This window comes from Colletotrichum destructivum, chromosome 10, assembly GCF_034447905.1.
Source record: "Colletotrichum destructivum chromosome 10, complete sequence".
NCBI classification, from domain to species: domain Eukaryota; kingdom Fungi; phylum Ascomycota; class Sordariomycetes; order Glomerellales; family Glomerellaceae; genus Colletotrichum; species Colletotrichum destructivum.
The window spans coordinates 1,978,386-2,002,043 of record NC_085905.1 but is presented as its reverse complement, the minus strand read 5'-3'; the positions used below and the strand labels follow the sequence as shown (position 1 = coordinate 2,002,043).

Sequence of the window (23,658 nt, the reverse complement as noted above, 5' to 3'; positions counted from 1 at the left end):
GTCCCGAGGCGGACTTTCAGTCCATCAGGGCCAGGGGGTCGAAGTCTATTTCAGTGGCCACTAACTGGTTGTACTGGTACACGAACAATTCAAACCGCTGCTTCTACAGGGTACCCCCAGATGGTTCAATCCTCCATGCCTCTTGACTCGATGGTGACGACCGCCAATGTTGGGCTCTGTTCTGAACATGGGTCGTCCGTTGTATAAAAAGTGGAACCCCTGTTTCTACTATATCTCAACTTCACCAACTCAAAGCCTTGCTCATCCACATTCATATGTCTCCCATCCCTCCTCGCCGGGCGAGAGTTTCTGAAATTCTCCGCTTTTATCCCTCTTTCGGCCTAGTGAAAGCGACTCGGTCATTGCAACCGCCTCCGACAACTTCCCATTTCCTTGTCAACCTTATTGTGTTCCGGAATTGTCAATGTCATAGCAATCTCAACTAGCGAGAAACGAAGTAACTCTATTCCATCTAGGCGGCAGGGGACAGGAAAACATGGGTGGTGAGTGATGTTATGTCGGCTATGTGTATATCCTTGACTGCTCACGGGCCTTCAACATATATATTCCAACATTATACACCTACCCTGAGGACAATTACCTCAGCAACGCATGTATATAGCTCTTGACTGGAACTACTATAACCGGGTAGTGTAATGAAACTCTTGGCTGAACACGTTGGTTTGCATGTATTTTGTTGTCGTAAGCCATGAATAACTGTGCCTGCCTGCCTGCAAGCCAGATATTCCGCGCTCCAACGCCTGTTTACTCCCATAGGTATCACTCGTCCTCCTGGAACTAAATACCCCTCTAGAGAGCCGTTCATCGAAACACAAGACCAGGCTCGATCGCCGTCTCCCCGATGTGGTTCCTTACACGCATCTCGGCGCTGTTCTACCGGCCGATCGAGAATGACTACGACACCACGGCGACGATCGTGACGCCGGTCTACAACGAGGACCCGGCGCTGTTCCGGCTCGCGCTCGAGTCGTGGATCGCCAACAAGCCGGAACGCATCATCGCCGTCATCGACGTCACTGACACGCGCTGCATGGCCGTCGCGCACGAGTACGCCGGCGCCGGCGTCGAGGTGATGCCGATCGACGTCCCCGGCAAGCGGGCGGCGCTGGCGGCGGGCGTCGACGCCGCCTCGACGGACCTCGTCGCGCTCGTCGACAGCGACGTCATATGGGAGCCCGACGTGCTCCGCAAGGTCAAGATGCCCTTCGCCGACGCCTCCATCGGCGGCGTCGGCACGCGGCAGCACATGTACCCCACGGACGGCGCCGCGGCCACGGTGTGGGAGCGCATCGCCGACATGTACCTCGACATGCGCTACGCCGGCGAGGTGCCGGCCGCGACGCGCTGGGGCCGCGCCGTCAGCTGCCTCTCGGGCCGCACCGCCGTCTACCGCACGCGACTGCTCCAAGGGCTGCGGGAGCCGTTCCTCAACGAGACCTTCATGGGCACGCGGTGCATGAGCGGCGACGACAAGCGCTACACGTGCCTCGTGCTGCGCAGCGGCTACGCCACCTGGGTCCAGCTCGACGCCCACGTCCACTCGACTTTCAAGCCCGACTTCGCCGGCTTCGTCCAGCAGCGCGTGCGCTGGAGCCGCAACAGCTTCCGCAGCGACCTGCGCGCCCTCTGGGAGGGCTGGGTCTGGCGCCACCCCTTCCTGGCGGTGCTGCTGGTGCTCCGGTCAGTGGCGCCGATCTGGACGCTGGCCAAGCTGGGCGCGCTGGTCTTCGTCGACGGTCCAACGCGCTGGAAGGTCGCCGTCGCCATGCTTATCTGGCAACACGCCCAACAGGCGCTTAAGATGCTGCCGCATATGCGCCGCGTGCCGAGGGACTGGCTGATCCTGCCACTCGTCGTCGGCGTCCACTACTACGTGTCGTGTGTCAAGGTGTACGCGCTGTTCACGCTGCGCCAGCACAAGTGGCTGACGCGCAAGGTAGCTGTCGTCGACGGCGAAGTGCAGCGGGTGGACTGAGAATGTCGTTGGGCGTGTTTGGCGAGGCCGTAATAAGAAAGACACGAAGTGTTGGTTGTCGACATGTGACGGAGACCGGATTGCATTAGATCCGGGAAGACATCCCTTCTACCTTTAGACAAAGAAGGAGAGCTTCTGTTTATATGATCTGACATAAACACAGACATATACATCTCAAACTCCCTGAACGCTGAAGCTTAAGATCAATTCGTTGGTATGACAATAGAACGGCGTTGAGGCTTGTCTACACTGGCGTCTCACATCTCACCACTCCGCAGCGTAGGAAGCTAGAATTATAACTTGTAAGCCGTTTCATGAACCAAACCAAAAATGGCGACTTGTATGGCTCCCTAGTCATAACATGACATATTCATACACATGCATGTTAGTCTCGTTCTTATGGTCTAAGCTCTGATTGTCCTCTGGGACTTTCAAGCTTGACAACATCCATCATCCGGCATCTTGCAACTCTTCAGTTCAGATACTCAGTCATATCTCATGAGTTCATTCACGGTATCCAAGCTACACACTCTAACCAGCCAAGCAATGGTATCACCCAAACCGAAACGTGTCACCCAGACCCAAACGCCTATTCCATGAGTCCTCCAACCTCGTCCACCACCGTCTCCTTCAACCGTGCCGCCCGGTAACCGCCCCGACGGCCAGCGTCTCGATCCTCCCAGAATACAGCCTCATGACGTGACACACCGGATCCCCCCAGACGACCCCCCTTAGCTCCTCGTCCGAGACCGTCTGCGCGACGACCCCCTCGTCCAGCCGCTCGCCCACCGTCTTCCGGTCCTTGAGCCTCGCCCGCGGATCCCCGCTGCGCAGCACGACGATCCGGCCAGGCGAGCTGAGAGTGCTCGGCGGCAGACGCCAGATCGGCTTCCCCTTCATGTCATCCCGGCCGCTCCCGGTCGTCGTCGGCGGGTCCTTCACCCTGCCCTCCCTCGGCCTCAGCGACATCCCGCTCGCTCTGGCCGCCAGTCTTCTACCCCTCGCGCCCGCCTCCTCCTCACCCTTATTCTTCTCCTTCTTCTTCTTCTTCTTCTCCCTGTCCTTCGGCCCCGCAGCAGCGACCGTCGCGGGACCCGTCTGCCCTGACTGCCCCGGCGGCGCCGGCGACGCGAACAGCTCCAACAAACTCCTGACATACGCCTTGTCTGCCCTCGTGACGGGGTCCCCCTCGTTTACAAACGTCAGGAACAGGCTCTTGCGCAGCTCGGGCCGCTCGGGCCGGCGCAGCGGCAGCAGGCTCACGGGCGGCGTCCCAAAGGTGACGCAGTGCACCCTCTTGAAGCGCGCCGTCAGCGTGTTGAGCTCGCTCGCCGCCCGCCGCGACTCGGCCAGCATGTGCGCGTACAGCAGGCTCGCGACGGCGCCGCCCGCCGAGTGGCCCGTGATCAGCAGGCTGTAGGCGCTCCGGCCGGGGTCCTCCTCGAGGAGCTGGCGCAGGCGGGCGGCGACGGGGCCGACCATCTTGCGCGCGACGGCGAGGAAGCCGGCGTGGCACGAGTTGCCCTCGTCGTCGAGGAAGCCCGCGGGCGAGGCGGGCGCCGCGTTGAGGTTGACGGCCCAGTCCATGAAGGTGGCGGAGCCGCGGATGGCGAAGACGATGGTATCCATGTGGTCCATGGGCACCGACTTGATGACCATGGCCTTGGTGCCCGTCTTCCAGTCGGCCGAGACGTGGGCGTCGCGCTCCGCGCCCCTGGGCTGCTCGTAGACGCGCTCTGCGTACTGCGCCGCGAGGCAGAGGAGGGGCCAGGTCGGCATGTATCTGATACGTGTCAGTATAACTTTCTCTGGGGGCACTCCTAGGTCGTCTTGACGGTTTGTCAGGGGGCGGAGGGGGGTTTGTAGACTTACAGTCTCAGCGGTGGGAGATTCAGGGGCAGCCTCGAGTTGGCGTACAGCTCGACCTTTGCAAAGTAGTTCCCAGAGACCACCGACGCGGTGACGGCCGTCGTCTGCACCTTTGACGACGACGACGCCAACGAGTGTCCCTTGTCCCTGCTGCTGCTGCTCTTCCTCCTCGCGTCGCCTCCACTAGCTTTCCTATCCCTCTCCCTTTCCCTGGCGCCCCTCCGCCCGTCACCACCCCCGGGCCCTGACGGCGGACTATGCGACACCGTCTTGTCGCCGCCGCTCTGGTACGAGAACAGGGCCTTCTCGTTCCCGACCAGCCTCTCCCGGTCGATCAGCGTGACGACATCGTTGAAGCAGCCGGCGATCTGGTCGACGCAGGCGGCGGTCGAGTTAATGAGCTGCGTCGCGTGCGGGTGGAAATTGGGCTCCTCGAGGAAGCGCGGCGACGCAAAGTCCCGGGCGAGTGTCACCATCGATCCGGCGAACCGGTCGAGGCCCGAGGGACACGTCGCGGCGTTGCGGGACGAGGAGTAGGGGTTCGTGTTGGCGGCGGGAGGAGGAAGGGACGGCACCAGCGCCGTCGACGTCGGCGCAGCGAGGTTGTAGTGGTGCTGGTTCACGACGATGGGCGTGGCGTACTGCCCGCGCTGGGGATACTGAGACCATCCCTGGGGGTGATGGTGTTGGATCTGGAGTTGCTGCTGCTGCTGCGGCGGCGGCGGCGGCGGCGGCGGCGGAGGCGGCTGGTGGTAATACGGAGATGGCGGGGGTTGGTGTTGTCCCGGTTGCTGCGGCTGAGTATGCCAGTACGTCGGCGTCTGAGTTGTTGACGTGGCATATTGAGAAACCTGTGGCGGCGGCGGCGAAACGTGATACTGAGCCCCGGCGTTCACGCAGGACCCCGGCTTGACCGGCCTCGGCACCGGTACCGGGTCGGGGGCGGTATTCCTTGCCTTCTTGCGGTTGAAGAAGCCCATTACAACGAGGTCATTCAGCCCTTTTCACTGGATGCGGTGTATATCGTTCGAAACGACTTCAAAGTAGAGTTGAGGGACTTGTAGTTGGTGTTTCGACCCGTTTTGGTCGTCTTGCAGGACGATTCCTACCGAGTCTTGGCGCGAGGGTTTGTGGTTTTCCTGCAGGGACGGTGTCATCTGTCGGAAAGTGGATCACAAAAGTGAAAGAGACCGGGACGTCAAAGAGCGTGCAGGTTCCTCGTGGACTCCTCGACTGTTTTTCTCTCTGGGCGGGGGTTCAAGACGAGGGAGGGGGATCGAGAGTGAGAGTCCCCGGCATCCGCAAGGCGGCCGTCCAGAGAAAGCACGAAGAGGGAGGGCGACACAGGCAGGCGGCTGCTTCGTGTAGCCAGGCGTTCGGTGTCTCGTGGGGGGTTTTGCTGGGGATTCGTCTCAAGCTTTTCTCATCTCAGTGAGGGTGAGATGGGCGGTTTGGGGATGAAGCGGTGTTGGTCCAGGATGCCGCGGGAGGGTAAGGCTGGCAATAATTGAGACGGTGACAGTATGTAGTTACAACCTGGTATGTCTGTCTCTCTTTGTCTCTCTTTCGCTTTCGCTGTCGTGCGGATGCAGTAGAAACGCTGCGCTCCGCCAGTTCGGCTCTTCTCCCCCGCCTAAAGTCCCGTCGACTCCGTGGACACAGTGCCGGAGGCGGGTTGCAAGTAGGGATCAGTACCGAAAATGGACGGAACCCGGAGCACCCGCGGTTGTGAGGCGTAGGCAGTCAACAAGAGTTGAAAGTGCTGTTCCCCCCCCCCCGTTTAGGTAGTCGAAGGCTCAACCACAACATGCGAGGCCGGAGGTTCGTCAAAAAGGCTTGTCAGCATAGACGAAGCGACATGCAGACCGCTCGTTCTTCTACTGCTACGGGTGGCACGATACGGCTAATAGGGGGGTGAGTAGGAGAAAAGGCGTCTGTCTTGTTTGTCTTTGTATGACCTCGCTCCTGTCTGTCCCTCTCTCTCCTTCTCCTCCGTGTTTCTTCCCTCCATCAAACCCATCCCGCCGTTAGCATCAGACCAGGATGCAAAATCCCACCCAAACAGAGGAAGAGGGGTCACAATGGCCGCGCTAACTTACACGAAAGCCGCACCTCTCATCATGCCCATCGGAGCCAAGCCTTTAGTCCCTCTCCCCGGTCCAACCAACCCGCCTCACACCCCCGGTCGCCAGTCCCCCCTCCCTCATGACCCGGCCAGGCGCTGCATCTCGTTACGACTAAGGATGCTAGCTAGTCAGGGAGGGCAAAAAAATGTTTAAAACGCCGTCGGTGGCCATTGTCGTCGCTTGTGAGAAGCACAGGGGGTGCAGCAAATCAGGTCTTCTAGTCCTAATTCTCTCTCTTTCTCTCTCTCTCTTTCTTTCCAAAAAGCAACAATGTGCATCCCCAGCGATAACGAAAATAAATAAAAAAGAGAAACCATGACCGACCAACCAGCCAGCCACCGCGATACCGAAGCAGCATCCTTGGCCCTGTCCACCAATACAAGCATCAGCCCATATGCGCGTAGCCGCCGAGAAACGACGCTACCGCCGTCGGCCCCCATGTTCCCATTCCACCACTGTCGTATTTGTATTTTTCTTCTTGAATGTATTCTTCCTTGTCCACATCTCTCCTATCGCAAGCAACGTAGTTCTCGACAGCAGACAAAAGCATGTGTACAAGCCGAGGGTGGGGGGGGGGGGAGGGTACCCTTCCTCGAGCCATTCGAGTATGCAATGAAATTACGCACACCTAAGCCCCAAAGTCCACGCCGGCATAATGCTTTGCTTCTTTGGCAAACGTCGAGAGTCGGAAAGTGACCCGCAACATTTACGATTCCCAGGACTGATGCCACCCGGAACCGACCGCCCCGAGACGGACCCACCCGTCCGCCGACACAACCATCCGGGTCGCCGCCATGCCGAGGGATGGAATGAACGGCCCCTCTCGGAGTTCCATTAGCCAAGTTAGGTGGAAGTTCAGGCAAGTCCTCTCACATCACAGGTGGATATCACGACACAATGACAGCAAAACAGAGGCTCAGAATGTAAACAAAGGCACAACTTCTTTTTTCCATTTTCGTGAGATCAAGATCGCTACCGGTATCCGATCCGGGACCGCCGCCGTGTCTACCTTTTTGCCATTGCCATAACCCCCCCACATGTGGTTGAGAACGGCACAATGACAAAGAGAGGAGGACAGACGCCGCCACAAGTACAGCGAAGACTCAGCAAACAACTCGTTTCCCAGCACATCAGTCCAAAAAAGTCGACTACCGAAAAATAGCAAGAAACAGAACAGACATCCCTTCTTCCGTAGACCAACAACCGCCACCGCGTCAAGCCGGGCTCTGCGGATCCCGCATGCTGCCGTTGCCGCTGCCGCTGCCGCTGTGCACGCTGCTGCCGCCGGACCCGGCGCCGTCGCTGCGCTGACGCCGCGTAAAGGCAAACGTCACCGGCGTGCGCTGGGCCATCGGCTGCTGCGCGGGCGTGTTGTGCAGTGACAGGAACTCGTCGTCGCCATTGCTGGACTGCGTGAATCCCGATACGTCGCTGAGCATCGATGACGACCGGCCTCTAGCCTTGAGTGACACCATGCTGTGGTGCGGCGGAGGGTATCCCCAGACCGACTGCGTCGAGTTCGTCGGCAGAGGCAGAGCCGACCCGGACCCCGTCATCATCGACGTGGGCCACATGGACGCTCCAGGCATCATGTACTGCGGGGCCGCGGTGGCTGAAGTCGGCGTCCAGGCGGGCGCGGCCGGGTTGTACGTCGACATCGACATGGACATTGATGTCGCTGTCACCGCCCCCTGAGGCGCTGCCGAGTGGTGTTCGTGGACCTCAAAGGGCATCGACGCGGCCGTGGCGTAGTTCATGTGCTCGTGGTACGCCTGGAGCTGCTGCAGCAGAGCGTTAACCTGCTCCTGCTTAAGAGCGTTGGCCGTCTTGATGTCAGCGATGCTGCCGCGGAAGTTGTTCTCAATCGTAGACGTCTCGGCTTGCCACGCGGCGCGCGCCTGGCGCCGTCGTTCGGCTTCGTCGAGGCCGCGGTTGTTGGCGTCCGTGATGCGGCCGAGCTCGTTGTCCACCTTGGCGATGCGCGCCGCAATCTTGTTGCGCTTGGTCTGCATGCTCGCCTGCTCGTCCTCCTTGGCCTTGACGGCCTTGGCGATGGCGGCCTTGTGTTCCTTGAACTCCTTGGACGCCGCATCGAAGACGGCCTTCTCGGCGGTCCACTCCTTCTCCGTCTGTTTCTTGCGCTCGTAGAATCCTTCCGGTGCTGTTTCAAACGCCTTGAGATCCGCTTCGAGCTGGGCAATCTCCTTTTCTGACTGGGCCTTGGTATTCTCCTGCTGGATAATCTTCTGCCTGTGTTTGTCGTCGTTACCGCCGGCTGACTGGATCGCGTTGTCGAGCCGTTCGTTCTCCTTCTTGAGCGAGCTGATCTTGTTCTTCCACTCCTTGCGCAGCGTCTTGAGCCTCGATTTCTCCTCGGCCAGGCGCTCGTTGTTGGCGTTGATGGTGCTCTTGAGCGTCGTCGCCGGCGAGTCCGGGCGGAGCGACTGCGGCGTGCTGACGGGCGGATTGATGGAGCCCTCCTGGTCCCTGTTGGCCGCGAACGAGGTGCGGATGCTGGTGGAAAAGATGACTCGGTTCGTGCGCGTGTCGACAAACTCGCACACGTACTTGGACAACGGCCGCAGCCCGTAAATGTCGCCGCACCACCGGTGCTGGCCGGGCTGCTCATCTTGCTCTTCGTCTTGGATGCGGAAGATGCGCGTCGGCTGCCAGAATGCGTTGTTCACTCGGACGTAAAACGGCTTCGATGTGTCGACTCCCGCCGGCCGCGGGACGTGTCCGTTGGCGGCGGCGGCAGCGGCGGTAGCAGAAGCAGCGCTCGGGCAGTCGGGGAAGTGACTGGTATTGAAGCAGACCTCGTCGTGGCCGATGTAGGAAATCCAGATCTGCTCGGCCTGGCTGTCGAAGGGGGCATTCCCCAGATTATGGATATCGGTGGCGTTGGAGCCGGCCGACTCGGATGTGGCGTGGGATAACTCGTACTCCTTCACCATGACGATCTTGGTGCTCGCCAGGGCGGCCCACAGCGGCTGCTGCAGGCGCACCTGCGTGCTCTGTTTTCTTTTCTTTTTTGTAGATGATACTGTTGCGTTTTGTTGAAAGGTCGTGTCGCTGTCGGGCGTGGCAAACCCCGTGTCGGCTGCCGCATCGTTGGCGTAGGGCTTGCCTGCTTCCGGGTCCGTTATGCTGTGCGCCGACGAGCTCCCTTTCTCTCTCCTCAAATACCACTCCCTGATATACCGCACTATGCCCTGGGTCAGGATATGTATGGCAAGCACGCTCTTGATCCAGCCATGCGGGCCTCTCTTGTCGAAGCCGCGGCTCAGGGATTCTAAGGGGTCGTCCGAGTCGGGAGAGAATCGCCAGTTGGGAGGGAGGAACTTCGCGGCGCGTGACCAGTGGAACCTAGAGCCGCGCAGTAGATGCGAGCCTATGACGAGGAAGAAGCAGGTAGTCACGCTTCTCGAGGCGCCCTCCCTCGTATTGGATCCGCCGCCGAGGGTGGCGGCGATGACGGGCTTTGCAAAGTCGAGGATGGCAAGCTGCATGGTGGGCCACAGGAACAGCCAGACCAGCAGGATAAAGACGTCCATGCAGAGGACGGTGACGAGGGAGGGCATGGTGGAGTTGTAGTCAAAGATCTCGGCCAGGTTGATGTTCATCCCGGAGCTGGTGGTGACGGGGGGCACGAAGGTAAGAAAGGTAAAGACCATGTAGATGCCGGAGAGGGCGACAGGAGGCACCTGCATGAGCAGGATGAGGATGGCGAGAGTGTCGTAGAGGGGCAATGCTCTCAGGACGGTGGCGGCGAACTCGACAGGGCCGCCGGGGTCGCGATGGACATCGGCGTTCTTAGTGGCGTTGACATCGATCTGGCGGTGGCTCGCGTCGAGGGCAGCGTTGGGCAGGTTCGAGGAGAGCGAGTCAGAGGACGACGTCTCGGAGCAGCCGCCTAGCGAAGGCCGCCTGGCAGCAGCGTTGGCGTTGGCGTCGGGGTTACGGTGGACGGGGGCCATGGTGTCGTCGTCGTCGTCGTCGTCGTAGTCACGGGCGGGAGCGGGAGCAGGAGCGGCGGCGGTGGCGGCGGCGGCGCGAGTCGGGGTCTTCTGGCGGTTGCCGTTGGAATAGGACGAGGGGGCGTTACCGTTGCCGATGGAGAGAGACGAGGGGAGGACCGAGGCAGCGGCATTCTGGTCAGGGGAGTTGCGGGCGGCCGAGGCGTCGAGAGAGGGCTGGCTCTTTTTGTTGGAGAGTCGCTTCGCGGGGCCTACAAGGCCATTTTCGTGCCTGGTATCGCGTTGGTTGGCGGCGCCTTGCTGTCGCTTGGAGGAAGTTGAAGCACGAGGCATGCGCTGCAGCGATTTCTGCTGTCCGCCGACCCGGGAGCCTGGTTAAGGCAGGTCGGGGGGCGCCAGCAGCACGACTTGGACTGGTCTGGATGCTGGAGGAGGGCCGAAGGGATCGGATCGGGATCCCGTCTCAAGAGGCGACCGGGAGGGGGGGGGATTGGGGGGTGGAAAACTAGGCACTCGACGCGAAAGGGAGCGCAAAGCGACGGATTCTCCGGGGATTTCCGTGAGGCCTCATGCGTCGTCGGGTGCGGCGGGCAGTCGGGGGGAAGGAGGAGGTGGTGGTGGTCGTGGTGATGATGTTGACGACAATGTTTTCTGGTGATGTTGGAGGCTGAATTGTTGTTTTTTCCGGGTCTGGGAACCGGCGGAAGTTTGTGTGTGGTGGGAAAGGAAAGGAAAGTATGTCTGTGTAGGCAGGCAGGTATGTGTAGGAAGGTAAGGTACCTTATGGGTATGTGAGTCGGAGTAGGTACTGCGAGGTACCTGAGGTAGTACCGATACGGAACAGAGATTTAGGGGGATTACTCGCGTCGGGAAAGGTTCGGGGGGTGGGGTTTTCGAAAGGAGTGACGGGCAAGGGAAATAAGGTAAGGAAAGCAAAAGAGAAGGGAAAAAAATGAAAAAATAGAAAAAGAGAGGGGTAGAGTAGAGTAGTACTGCAGGTACCCAGATAGAGAGACGCTACCAACTTTACTTAGTTTACTTAGGTAGTGTAGAGTAGGAGGAAGAGGAGGAAGAGAGGAGATGTGGGAGAGATAGAGAGGGTGGACGAAGTAGTAGTAGGTATGTGTGAAAAAGAAGAAGCTAGCGGCGTAAGCGCAGAAGGGGTAGGGGAGCTCTTCTTTCAGTGGGCTGGACGCTGGGGACTAGACATTGAATGCTGGACACTGGACGCTGCACACTGGATGGTGCGCAGATTCAGATACGGCACGGGTTCGGCAAAGAGCCGAGCTATGTGGCCTGTCCTACTTTTGGACTGGCAATAGGTATTGTACTGTACGGAGTGTGAAGTAAGGAGTATCCATCCGTACACTAAATATGAATGATGCTATGCTGAATGTCGAGTTGTGATCTGGAGAAGTAGGTAGGTAGGATGGAATGGAGGACACAGGGAGAGAGGGTATCGATCCCCTTTTTTTTTCTCCCTCCTATTTTTGCTCAGGTTTACGGAGCACCACCTTGTTATTGCATCACATCCCCTTTCTCTGTCTCCAAACCAAGACTGGGACACTGACATTGGCAGGACAGCCAGGCGTCTGTCTGTCTCGCTCCATTTGAGTTTATTTTAATCGAGAATGCGAGTACCTGTGGAGGAAAAAAGAAGAAAAAAGACATAGACAGGGATGGTGGCTGTTGCGGAGCGGGAAGCCTCGCACTGTCTGGCTCTTGGCGGAGCTCTCCGTACCTCAGGCACATGAAGTACCCAGGTACCGAGGCAGGTACCTAGCCGTGTTTTCCCCCTCTCCTTGACCAGATGTGGCGCCGCAATTGCGGGACTTTTATGGGACTGTCCGCAATTACTCGTCTCTGAGTGGCCAGACTCGTCCTCGACGGGGCCAAATTCTTCTCAGACTCAGGCTTCTCCCCCTCTCTCGATCAGGATCAGGAATAAGGATCAGGATCTCGGATCTCTCAACCTGGGCAGCCCAGTCAGTGAGTACTTGCTCTTCGGCCAAATTGTGGTCGGGCCAAGGGGTAATTTCGCATGACACGCGAGTTACCTCGCGGTGACCCCGGCCGATGATGCCGCAACGCCAGGCGGGTTGTTGCTGCAAGCCACTTTCTCGGGACTGCACTGCGCTGGGGCTGGGGGTTCTGAGAAAGCGAGGTTCCAGGGGACCACCGGTGCTGAAGCTTGCTGAAGTCTTGCTGCCCAGGTAGGTAGGTACCTTTCTAGGTACCTAAGGTACCCAAGGCAAAGTCGAGTGACTGGATGCAGGCAGTAAGCATGCCTCCCGGGACGCTGTGGAGTGGACCCAGACGGGACGGAAAACACGCAAGCAAAGGCAAGAAATCAATCCCGCGTCCAGCGGCAGGAGCAATAACAGATACTGATACTGATACTACAGGATACAGATCTAGATACAGATGCTGGTACTCACACTGATGCAAGCAAATACAGAGCACCGGGCATACCCGCGTATCCGTCTCGTTCTTGCATCTTGCATCTTTTATCTTACATTTTGCACCATTGTTGGGTCCAAGAGCAGCAGGTGCTGCTGTTGCATCGTGGTCGTGCCTTCCCTAAAATGCCAGATGATTTTAATGCACCAAAACCGAACTTCGTGCCTCGCACCTGCCTCACCTTATCTTGCCTTGCCTTGCCTTGTTTTGCACCTTCCTGTCTGCCTCGCGCCTGCTTTGCAACTTCTGTGCGCTGCTGCTACTTCCTTCTTCGCATGGAACACCCGTTGACCGTCGTGATCCTTCGGTAAGCACACGGACACGGACACAGGCACAGATATTGGATCTCCTTTTTCTTCTTCCTCCTTTCTTTTCACTGCTGACACTTCGTCTACCTCCGCCCCCGGACTCACTCTTCCGCCTTTAGCCTAACATGACGATCCGCCCTCCGCCATGTCCGCCGGACCTGGGGACATCCCCGTCGTTCGTCCCTATTTCGGCTGCCCGTCGTCTTGTCTTCTCTCGTCTTCTCTCTCTGTCGCTCTCCCTCTTGCTGTCCCTTTCGTCTGGTTCACGGGCTTCTGTCGCTCGTCACCGAGACGCTGTCCATGCTGTCAATCCTCGCCGGTATCCCTCATCGCTGCTCGCGTAACGAACGACTCGACCCTCCCAGGCGGAGAAGTCGGTAGAGATGTTGCACCGCCTCTCCAAATAATCAATGCCTCTCCTGAATTCTCACCCGGCGCCTGTCATTCATTGTCCATTCCAATACTTTCCGACTGACTCGGCGCCATCCTCGACATCTGCATCGCCTGAGGGCGACACGTTCTCTCAAGTCCAGCATCTCTCCAAGATCAGCGCATCGTGCCTTGCCCGTTTGCTTCGCCGTCGTCATGGCACATGTTGAAAGCAGCTTTACTCTCTGCCTTCGCTTCTACGATGTACTCTCTCACACCACCGCTTCCTTGTCGCCTCAAGACTTTGACCAGGCTCTCCCCGGCTCCTCCAACCACCCCCGCGCACTCAAAATCTCTTATCGCAAGGAAGGCGAGCCACGAGGACACGACCACGACAACCATCGCCTGTCCGCCCCTGCCGAATTTCGACGTCAACCGCCAATGATCGATCGCCATCGCCGTTCCCCAGCCGCATAGCGACGATCACAGCGGCCACCTCCACATGCACCGCCGCCAATCCGACGGAAATATATTCGCCCCAAAATCTCACGTTCGGATTGCCCCATTGAGCGCTGTCTTGGGACCACACAGTGCACTCACTCACTACTTCTTGCCCTGTCCCGAGGTTGTTTTATGCTCCCCCACCCCCTACTCGTACAGTGCGACTTTGTGCGTTCTGCCTCTCTACCGCTCTGCGGTCCGTCGTCCCACAATGTGTACCTGTAGTGCGACGCCCACAACCAGGAGTCACGTCAAAACGCTTGCCCGTGTGAGGCACGAGGCACGCACGCGGAACGAAGCATGGGGACCAAACCGAGAGACCTGGCAGCCGAGAGCCATGGCCCTTTGAACCCCTCACACAGTGAAAAGCTTCGTGCAGAGATACTGGCGACGATGCCACGAGCACTAGCGGCTTATCCCACTACTCTAAAGTCGACCGGCTCAACGCTAGCCTTGACAGAGCATGACCACGCACCGCCGCGGGCAGCGTCCAATTCCAGGGCAGCCATTATCCGGCTGCCATTGTCATTGCCATGGCATCAAGACGAGACAGACGGGGGAGCATCGCCAGTGGGGCCTGGACTCGTTCTCTAACCCATCACTCCACATCTCGATGGCAGACGAGTGAGTCTCATATGCAGCATGCAGCGATGCACACCCGTCCCGTCGTGTCTTGTCTCTTGGTTGACAACACACCATCACATGGATTTGCTGAGTCCACAGATACTCGGTAAGCACTGCTTCGGTGCCTCAGCAGCTGCAAGAGAACTGCAGCTTCTCATCAGCGCCCCCTCCTATCAAGCGTGGCCATGGGCCCTGGGGTCTGGTTTTCTGCGTCGATCTTTGGCCAGTCACGGAATGCCGCATGCATAGCTGTCTGGGCGTTTTATCTATCGAGGCGCCATCCACCACCACACACAGCCCACCTGGCTATTGTTGTCGCGCCAGACACGGCCAGACAGACCATAGTCAGCTCTCACAGTCACCCAGAGAAGCCTCCTGCCTTGCCCTGCTTTGCATATAGTCCACATGGCTTGACTGACAGCTGGAGCCCAATGACCCGCGATCGCTGTTTTCGCCCCGTAGCAGGCCCCGGACACAGCCGTATTGACCTCTCTGATGCGCCCTCGTCTTTGTCGTCTTGCCCCATGCGGTGACGATCCCTTTCGACCCGAAACATAACAACCCATCTAATGGGAGGAACCGACCCAGGACAGTGTGCTTCCGCTGAGGGGAACGCTGTCTTGCTGTCGACTGAGACCATTCCTCGTCTGCCCCGGACGAGCCGGCGAGACACTGAACGGGCGTCGACTGCTGACCGCTTCCGACACTCACTTGGCCCCCAACCAACCAACCAAGCAACGCGAATCACCCTACGCGGTACAGTAGTGTGTGTACACTCCCAACGCTCGCTCTCGTCCAAGTCAACGGAACTCGCGGGGCGGACCAGACGGCACTGACAACCGCCATTTGTCGAGCTCGTCCAACGTCCAGACTCCAAGGTGTGCTCGCAAGGAAGGGTCAAGCTTTTCTTTGCCGTCATCCCCACTTGTTTAGCTAATTATCCTCCGATCAAGATGCTTTCCTGGGGCTGACGAAAACTGTCCAAGTCCTCGAGAAGTCACGAGAGTGACAATTGGCAGATGCAACCTCGAGTGTTCGTCGACCTCCCCCACTTGGCCCTCCTCTGTGCCCCTCCAAGTTCTGATCATATTGAGCGTGACAGCGAGAAGGGGAAATGGAGCTAGGCGCAGAGCGGTAAAGCGAGTCGATCTTCCTGTCGGCATTTGACCGCTCCCAACGGCGGCGCGCCTTCATGCCAGATTACCTCCCATGTCACAGCCGACTCACCCCAAGTGGGCTACTGACTCGGGGTGCCGTGGGGAGCAATTTGGCACGCGCAGTAAGTAGTCCGCACCTGATTCGCCGTCATGGAGGAGCATTGTGCGACAAGAGGGGGGGGGGGGGGGAGAGAAGAAGAAAAAGAAGAAAAAAAGAGTCAGTGGCACTGAGCTTTATTGTTGTTAAAGTTGGACGAGCGTGTGATGGAAGGGGTGGCCATGCGACACAGCCGCTGCATGTTCATGTTCATCAGCCAAAAAAGACTTGACAACTACTTACCACGACATCATATCAGTCTCTGGATGACGACCCGAAGGCATAGTCATGTATGACATGTAGACTCACGGTTTCGACGTGTTTGGGCTGCTACGCGTTGACTGGTCTACAATTACAGCATCGATGCTCGGCTAGGCGGGAACAAGCTTCAGGGCGCCAGCTTCCTGCAGCACAAGCACGACACGCCTCTCATGCACCTCAGGGCTCTTTTCTCCCCCCCCCCCCCTCCCCTCCCTTCTCATCAAGTCGTCCCGCCGCCTCCTGGCCTGGCTTCCCCTCCATCGCGAGCTTGGCGGTCTACGGCACCGGCATGTCCTGATTGGTGCCCTGCAGACCGTTGTACATAGTATTTCTGCGGCTGGCAGCTGCTTAAGCATAGCGGGGTGGTCCAACGTCGACCCAGTTCCGTCTCCCGCTGGCCGTCGCACTGTGGCGTCGAATGTGGGAAAAGGGGTCCAAGGCGGTCTGGTTTTTCGCTGGCGACTTCGCAGGCCTTTGCTACCCGGGCGTTGGACGTGAGGCGACACACAACGTAATAGCGCGAGGAGGCTCCGTGCGATGCGGATCTCGTGGTGGGCTTTTTGACGTCTGTGGCCCCCCCCCCCCCCCTCTAGAGCCAATTTCGAAGTTTTGCAGCGGCAGACAGTGGACACTGAGGCCGAGCTTCTGCCCCCCCGAAAGAAAAATTCTCTTTTTTTGACGGGAAGAAAAAAAAACAACAGAATTTTTACCCTTCTCAGGGTGGGAAGGAGTAGAGAGTCAGAGACTACTCTTGTCCCACCGACACCGAGTTGGCTCCGTGCCGCCGTACGCGTACGGAGACGAGAGAAGGTCACGCATAACAAACCCACCACCACCCACCATTGCCGGCTGGAACAGTGGGAAGTCCTATCCGTACCAATCACGAGTTGCTGCCCCTAACATTGTTCAGCTGCCTGCGTGGTGGATTTTGGTCAGATATTACAGAGCTGGACACCACCGAACAGTGAGTGGCGCGCCCTTCACGAATTCATGCAGCTGTTCCTTACCCTCAATGGGTGGTGCTGGTGCTAGTGGTGTCTGGGCATGTATGGCTGGGCTCAACGGAGTATCTTTCTTCTGGATAGCTCTGCTAATGCCGAATGATGTTGGTCATGCTGGGAACTCGATGAGGGGTGACGGCCATTTTGTGTTTGGTGATTCGCAGCTTGCCTTCAGCACGTCAGCAGAAGAGGCTCTTGAGCATTCACGGCAGCCGTTTCCCCGGACAGAACCATCGCACGCTTGGGTTTTTTTTTGGGGGGGGGGGGGGATCTTGAGACGCTGAGATTCCGTGGCACGAGTTGCATCTGGGGTCGGAGGACATCAAAGTCTCTCTTTCCAACCATCAAGCCATCGCGTGTCGGCGCATCGCGCTCTCATCGTGGACCGTCGTCCCCATCGCCGCCTGGGACGGACGGGACTTGGCGTCGGGCATCCGCCGGCGTTTCTGTCCCCATTGACGCTGCCGTGCGCCGAGAATCAGCCCGCCCGGCCCCATCCAGCATACCAGAGATTACATTACACCACTAAGTGTTTGTCTCACCTCGGCAGGCCATACGATGCCCCTCCCCTCCCCCCATTCTTTTCCCGTCGCGGGCCCCTAGGATCTATAATCTAGCCTACGTATGTGGTGGGCCAAGCGCCATGGATGTGTTGTGTTGTGTTGCCACACAATATTGTACATACGCATGCCCCTTCATGCTCGTCGAAGTGCCAGCGTGCCGGGAGAAGGAAGGGGGGAAACTCGGGTCAGTCGGGAGCACCGGACGGGCATCATTGGTCAGTGGAGGCAGAGCCGAAATCCTCGACAGCGTCGGCGCTGTCCCAGGTTTCCTTTTCCAGTTTCTCAACGGCACACAAGACAGCCTCTCCTTTTTGCATGGCCTGGTGATATGCCTTTGGGGGGTCCAGCCCAAGGTCGGCGATGCGCGGCAGCTCCTTGTTGAGGAAAGTCTCGTTTCGGTGTGCCATGTTCGTGTTGTACGTCACCAAGACGGTGGCATCTGCTAGCTTGGCGATGTACCTGTGTGACCATATAGAGACGGTCAAAGTAAACTCGCCATGGTCGAGGAATCTCTTGTGGGAGTCGAGCCGGGCGAGAGCGCTGACATTCTGGGTTTGCAGCACGCGGTTCTGCTCAGCAACGTCAGCGAGTGTCCAGGATGGACTGGGGGACCCCGGCCGTATACGGTAGGAGGATGGGGGGGGGGGGGGGGACGAACGTCAACATGGGAGAGCCAGACATCGGCCAGCTCCAGATGGGGAGGTACTTCATATCCGTGGTTCCGTTCGCCCTCGTCTCTTAGCTTCTCCCACATCTTTTGATACCTGGGGGGCGCTGTCGCGAGGCTGTAGTCGAGAAAGCGTACGGCGGCCTCCTGGCCGACGCGGACAAGTTGGGCGTGGCGGCCGATGCCCTAGTTGGCGGGTGAGAATAAGTCAGCGAGTGGGAGGGCAATGCGGGAGACAAAGATGGGAGGTCGGCTTCAGGGGGGCAATGGCGGGGCAATGGATGACCGTTTGCTCACCTTCCAGGGCCGGGGCGTTGATGGGTCGAGAATCTTGTCGGCGTTGTCCTTCCACAGCGCGCCGGTATAGACGAGGTCCCGCACCTGCGGGCTGCGGGCCGCGAGGGTCATCTGGATGGCGAGCCAGTTGTCGGCGATGTCGCGGACGAGGGCGGCGGCGTCGGCGGTCTGCCGAGGGGTGCAGCCAAACGAGAGGCACTTGCCGATTCTTCGGAGAAGGACGTCGCCGTCGGAACTCTCGACTCGGGACCCTTGGCGGGGAGCATCGGCGGGGGGGTACCGGTCTCGTCTGTCGTGATCTTGGGCACGCGCCGAGGGGGGCGCCGGCTCACGTTGCAGGGAGGCTATCTTTCGGATGGACGGCGCGTGGCGTGTGGGAGACAGCAGCGGGAGCCGCTTCCCGAACCGTCTTGCGGCCTGCATTTTGAGGAGGGGGTCGCTGTGAAAAGCCGCTCGGTGAAAAGGGGGACGGAGAGAGAGGCAGGCGTTGAGTGATTCGGCGCCGGTGTCGGTGAGGTGTGTGATCGGGAACGGACGGACGGACGGCAGAGCGGATGCGGATGCGGTTGAAGCTCCGGAATTGCTGCTCGGTGTTTGGAAGGGAGGGGAGCGGACGGAGATACAGGAAGGCGAAGAGACGGACGGACAGACGGCCATCCAGAAAGTAGGCGGCGAGAGAGAGGGAGAAAGAGAAAAAGAGAGATGAGAGCTACTCGTGTCGGAGTAAACGGGGGAGTCGATTCCCGATGGTATCATCCCGAGCTCCGGCCAATCATTGGAGCCCAGACGATGCTTACGTCATTCACCGAGCTGAGCTTCCGACATCTCATCATGGACATGTGTGTACATCATGGAAATCCGCTGGCTGCAGCAGGTAGAACAACTCACCCAACACGCCAAACAGAACATAGTGAGAGAGTCCGTCGCATTCAACACAATATTGCTTACCGGTCGACGCCTCGATCTCACAGGCATCCCGCAGCCAGGCCAACATGACGGCCGTGAACACGGAGCTGCGGCGGCAGGTCATTGCCATTTACAAGGGTGTGTGCATCCCCTTTCTCTTTCTCTCTGTCACTGTCTCTCTGTCTCTCTGTTATACGACCCCATCCATCTTGTCACCACCACCACTATTCCCAGCGCCTCAGCCAGCATCGGACAACAATCACTGACTCTTCCCCTTTTCCTCTCGGGGACTTGAACAGAACTCTTGTACCTAGGCCGCGAGTACCCCCTCGGCTACGACTACTTCCGCCCGCGCCTGCACGGGGCCTTCCGCGCCAACGCCGCCCTGCGCGACGAGGATGCCATCCGCCGGGGCATCGAGCGGGCCGAGTACGTCAAGAAGGGTACGTGGTTTCTTCTTTCTTTCTTTTTTTTTCTTCTCAATTCTGTTGACTGAAATCTCATATGTTGAACACACTCACTCTTGGCCCGCGTCTCTCCTCCCCAACCCACCCGCCCCTCCCCATATCACGTTGGAGCCGCCTCAGGGACGACAAGCAGATAGAACACTTGCTGACACTCCAAACTCGCCCTTGCAGAAATCGAGGCTCTGTAAGTCATGCGTATGGTCGGTCCTCGTGGTTGGGGAACGTCAACTTCTATGTGCCATTGACCCCCCCTTTCTCACGACTCAATACTAGAGGGGCTTCCTGTATCCGTCCACACCAGGCGTCGTCTTGATCTAAGGGCCCGAGAAGAGATCCTCTCGGGCTGTCATCGTCCTCCATCTTCCCCTCTCTACACTCATCTTCATGCCCATCCCAACAGCCCTTCAAGATGCCTGCTTCGTGCAAGTGCATGAACGAGAGAGCACATTTTGCACAATGACATACACGTCAGTCCCGAAAACGCATGCCACGCACGAAGTCTTGTTACGTAGCCTTCATCCATCCTTCCCCCCAGTTGTCAGAATCAGCATCATCAGTATTAGTGTCCCTCCCTTTATTCTCACACACCACACAAAAGATTGTCACGACAAGTAGGCACGAGGGGCGCATACATGGCCACACGCAAAAGCATTCTGGTAGATGGACGACTTGAACAAAGATGTAGATGATGACGTAGATGTAGATGTAGATGTAGATGTAGATGATGATGATGATGGGGTATCTCGACGATGAACTGGATCTTTTGCCCTTTTTGCCCCCCTTTTCCCTTTCCCTTCCCCTCTTTCCCTTCTTCATTTCCTGTCCGGTTCGGTTCTGGCTTTGTCGTTTTCATTCCCCCCCCCCCCCTCCCTTCTCTTCCCTTTTGGGTCATCTTTCTGTTGCTGGGTTGTTTTTTTTGCTTCTGTTCCTATGTTGGCTGTTTTGCTGTACTTTGCTGTGGTGCTGGCGCAATTACACCATCTTCTTTCCCATGCTCGGCGCGGGTGAGGGAACGCTGACTGACTCGGGGGGTTCCCGCAGGTATTATCTCAAACGGTACCGGACGCTGAGGAAGCGATACGTCCCGGGTGCGTAGAGGCGAGGGAGAGGCCGTACCACGCGCGGATGGGAGGAGACACGGCGCGGTGAGACCGGCCGAGACAACTTGAGCCGAGCTTGGTAGGCTTCCGTGAAACCTCCCCGTATACCAATGGCGACGGCCTCTCTTCCACGCACACATAGAAAATAAACATCCTCCACACAGACACACCCAAACACACATACACATGCCAGACAACACGGCCAAACTCCCGTCCCGTTCCATGCAGTGCGTAACTTTGGACATTATAAAGCACCTCCCCTGTGCCCCTCTCTCTCTCTCTCTCTCTCTCTCTCTCTCTTCGTCCCTGCATCACCGCTCCTTCTTGCGTGCCCACCAGGCGCCCACCTCGAGGCACTCGCCCCAGCTCGTGCCGTTCTCCCTCATGAGGTCGTTCATCATCTTGCCCAGCCAACCGTCCCACTCGTCCTGGCTCTTGCCACTGACGTCGCGCAGGATGGGCTCGAGGCTCTGGATCTGCTGCACGACCGTCATCAGGGCCGTTCGCCGGAGCGCCGTCTGGGCCTCGGTCAACGTCTTCTTCTGCTCGTCGGGCTTGTCCTTGTCCTTGTCCTTGTCTTTTTCTTTGTCCTTATCCTTGCCTTTGCCCTTGCCCTTGCCCGAGTTGATGAAGGACTTGCCGTCCTTGGTGACGACGCCGCCGACGCCCTCGCGCTCCCAGCGGACTTCCGATAGCGGGATCGCCAGGCGTTTGCTGTGTATGTCCGTCAGCTCCTCCGACTCCTGGATCAGCATGGGGCCGATGAGGGTGCAGGGCACGGGGCTGAGGTTGCGGGCCTCAAGGGCGCGGTGCACCCAGCTGTTGTACTCGACGAGGAAGTTGTTGAGGGGCGCGCTGAGCGGCGTCTTGCCCGAGATGGGGTAGGCGCCGAGCGAGGCGACGGTGGCGGCGTCCTCCGTCTCGTCCGACTGCGGCGCGGCGTGAGGCCGCAGCATGCGGATCTGGTGGTCGCTGTCCCAGAACTCGACGGTGCCGCCGGGCCGCAGCACGCGGTGGTACTCCTCGATGGCGGCCTGCAGCGAGTGCGGCGACGTGACGACGAGGCTCAGGTCCTTGACCATGACCAGGTCGAACTCGCCGTCGGCAAAGGGCCAGGGGAAGTTGCGCATGTCGTGCTGGACGAAGCGCCACTTCATGTCGCGCGACACGTCGCCGGCGTTGGCGGCCATGGGCGCGATGTCGAGGCCGGTGAACTCGATGTCCGTGTGGCCCCGTTGGGCAAAGTGGCGGTGGCACGACTGGCTCCAGAAGCCGGAGCCGCAGGCGACCTCGAGCACGCGGCTGGGCGGCGAGTTGGCGAACGAGTCGGAGCAGATGGGCGAGCCAAAGACCTGGATCAGCAACAGCGTGCGCAGCGACTGGCGGTGGATCTCCTGGAGGTCGACGGGCAGCGGGTAGGCTAGCGTCTGGTCCGAGAGGTAGGTGCGGCCATTCCGCAGTGCGTAGGGGCGGGAGGGGTCGAAGGATGACGCCGTGGGGTCGGACGAGGTCATCGTCCGGGCCGATATGGATGCCGTCGAGGCAGCGGCCGACGATAGGCTTTCGGTCCGGGAGAAGGGGATGCCAGCGGAGGCAGCAGCCTTGGCGGCGGTGAGATGACGGCCCGAGGTATCCGTGTCGACGAGCATGGCGACATGTTTCAGCTCATTGGGAGTGAGACCGATGCGGGGCGTCGGAGGGGACTGGAGCGCGTGCCTCGCGTACGAGGTCAAGCTGCTGCTCTCCTTGCGGAGGCGCGGAGGCGCTCGAATGCGAGGAGGGACGGGAAAAGAACGATGATCGGCGGTGGCGGCGGCGGCGACGACGCGCGCCTCTTGAAGCGAGTGGTGATGCTTGTGTGTGAGCCTCTTTGGCGACGTGGGCGACGCGGGGGTGCGTAGGTCGGTGGGGGAGGCCGCCTGGGGGATCGAGAGGGTGGTCGAGGTGGGAGTGGTCGAGGTCTCGTGGGACGAGCGAGAGGCCGAGGAAGACGAAGAGGTGCGGATGTGCTGCTGCAGACGAGCCGATGGGTGATGTTGGCTGAAGTGGTGCTGGTGTAGCTGCTGGCTCGACCTCTGCTTCGACGGGATGCGTGAATGATGATCCGATGACGGGTTCGCCCTCAGGGAGGAGAAGAAGGACGACGACGACGGGGTGGGCGGTGTCGCGACGGACGTTGGCGACGTGGGTGACGTCGGCGAGGCGGTCGTGGGTCTATTGCCGCTGTTGTTGTTGTTGTTGTTGATGTTGTTGACGTTGTTGTTATTATTGTTGCTGGTGATGATGTTGTTGTTATTGTTGCTGCTGGAGGTGGAGGCGGAGGCGGCGGCGGTGGTGATGGTGGAGGGGGAGGAGGAGGAGGAGGAAGAAGAGGTCGCGGCCGTCTTGGATCTGGAGGCTTCGATGCGAGAAAAGACGGGAGGTAAGGGGGCGATGCTGGTGTACATGTATTGGGACATGTTTGCAGAATCTTCTTCCACTTGCCCTTATGCTTCCCCTTGCGCATCCGCTTTCGCGTCTGCTTCGTCGGGAACTGGAGCCGCGGCGGCGACGGCAGCAGCGGATTTCTGGGGCCCTTGGGCTCGGGACCCGGTTGTTGGGCGTGCGTGTTGTGCGCGTGGTGGTGGTAGTAGTAGTAGTGGTGGTGGTGGTGGTATTGCTGCTGCTGGTATTGGTGGTGGTCGTAGTGGCTCTGGTCGGATGGGTCAGTGTGGTCCTGGTCCTCCTCTCTGCGTGTCTTGGTCTTGCTCTTGGGTTCTCGTCCGCCTCCTCGTCCTCCACGCCCTGCCTGGACTTTCTGGGGCCGGGAGGACGACGACGAGACCCAACTCGCCGGTGGCAGCTCCAGCTCCAACGGGACGGGGGGAGGGGAGAGGGGGCAGGCCGGGGGTGTGTCTCTTCGTTTGGGTTTG

General features: G+C 59.1%; 6 protein-coding genes across 6 annotated transcripts; 2 read left to right on the top strand and 4 right to left on the bottom strand.

Annotated features, from left to right (window-relative positions):
* Positions 1-862: 862 nt before the first annotated feature.
* Positions 863-1,996, top strand: CDEST_14891 (Putative nucleotide-diphospho-sugar transferase; the record flags this gene model as incomplete). Its single annotated transcript, XM_062931047.1, has 1 exon — positions 863-1,996. One exon carries the CDS (start codon positions 863-865, stop codon positions 1,994-1,996), a length of 1,134 nt encoding a protein of 377 aa, XP_062787098.1.
* Positions 1,997-2,626: 630 nt separating this feature from the next.
* On the bottom strand, positions 2,627-4,845 carry CDEST_14890 (Putative fungal lipase-like domain, alpha/Beta hydrolase; the record flags this gene model as incomplete). Its single annotated transcript, XM_062931046.1, has 2 exons — positions 2,627-3,779; positions 3,869-4,845. The coding sequence occupies 2 exons, from the start codon at positions 4,843-4,845 to the stop codon at positions 2,627-2,629; spliced, it is 2,130 nt and encodes a 709-aa protein (XP_062787097.1).
* A 2,075-nt stretch (positions 4,846-6,920) lies between these two features.
* On the bottom strand, positions 6,921-11,035 carry CDEST_14889 (uncharacterized protein). The gene has a single exon (XM_062931045.1). It carries the CDS (start codon positions 10,299-10,301, stop codon positions 7,206-7,208), a length of 3,096 nt encoding a protein of 1,031 aa, XP_062787096.1. The 5' UTR covers positions 10,302-11,035; the 3' UTR covers positions 6,921-7,205.
* Positions 11,036-16,311: 5,276 nt separating this feature from the next.
* Positions 16,312-19,004, bottom strand: CDEST_14888 (uncharacterized protein). The gene is made up of 3 exons (XM_062931044.1): positions 18,274-19,004; positions 17,968-18,162; positions 16,312-17,878 (listed from the first exon to the last, which is right to left on the bottom strand). Exons 1-3 carry the CDS (start codon positions 18,928-18,930, stop codon positions 17,519-17,521), a joined length of 1,212 nt encoding a protein of 403 aa, XP_062787095.1. The 5' UTR covers positions 18,931-19,004; the 3' UTR covers positions 16,312-17,518.
* A 119-nt stretch (positions 19,005-19,123) lies between these two features.
* CDEST_14887 (Putative complex 1 LYR protein) lies at positions 19,124-20,363 on the top strand. The gene is made up of 3 exons (XM_062931043.1): positions 19,124-19,317; positions 19,479-19,622; positions 19,818-20,363. Exons 1-3 carry the CDS (start codon positions 19,266-19,268, stop codon positions 19,832-19,834), a joined length of 213 nt encoding a protein of 70 aa, XP_062787094.1. The 5' UTR covers positions 19,124-19,265; the 3' UTR covers positions 19,835-20,363.
* Positions 20,364-21,056: 693 nt separating this feature from the next.
* On the bottom strand, positions 21,057-23,310 carry CDEST_14886 (Putative S-adenosyl-L-methionine-dependent methyltransferase superfamily). Its single transcript, XM_062931042.1, has one exon. The coding sequence runs from the start codon at positions 23,203-23,205 to the stop codon at positions 21,058-21,060; it is 2,148 nt and encodes a 715-aa protein (XP_062787093.1). The 5' UTR covers positions 23,206-23,310; the 3' UTR covers position 21,057.
* Between the last annotated feature and the right edge of the window lie 348 nt (positions 23,311-23,658).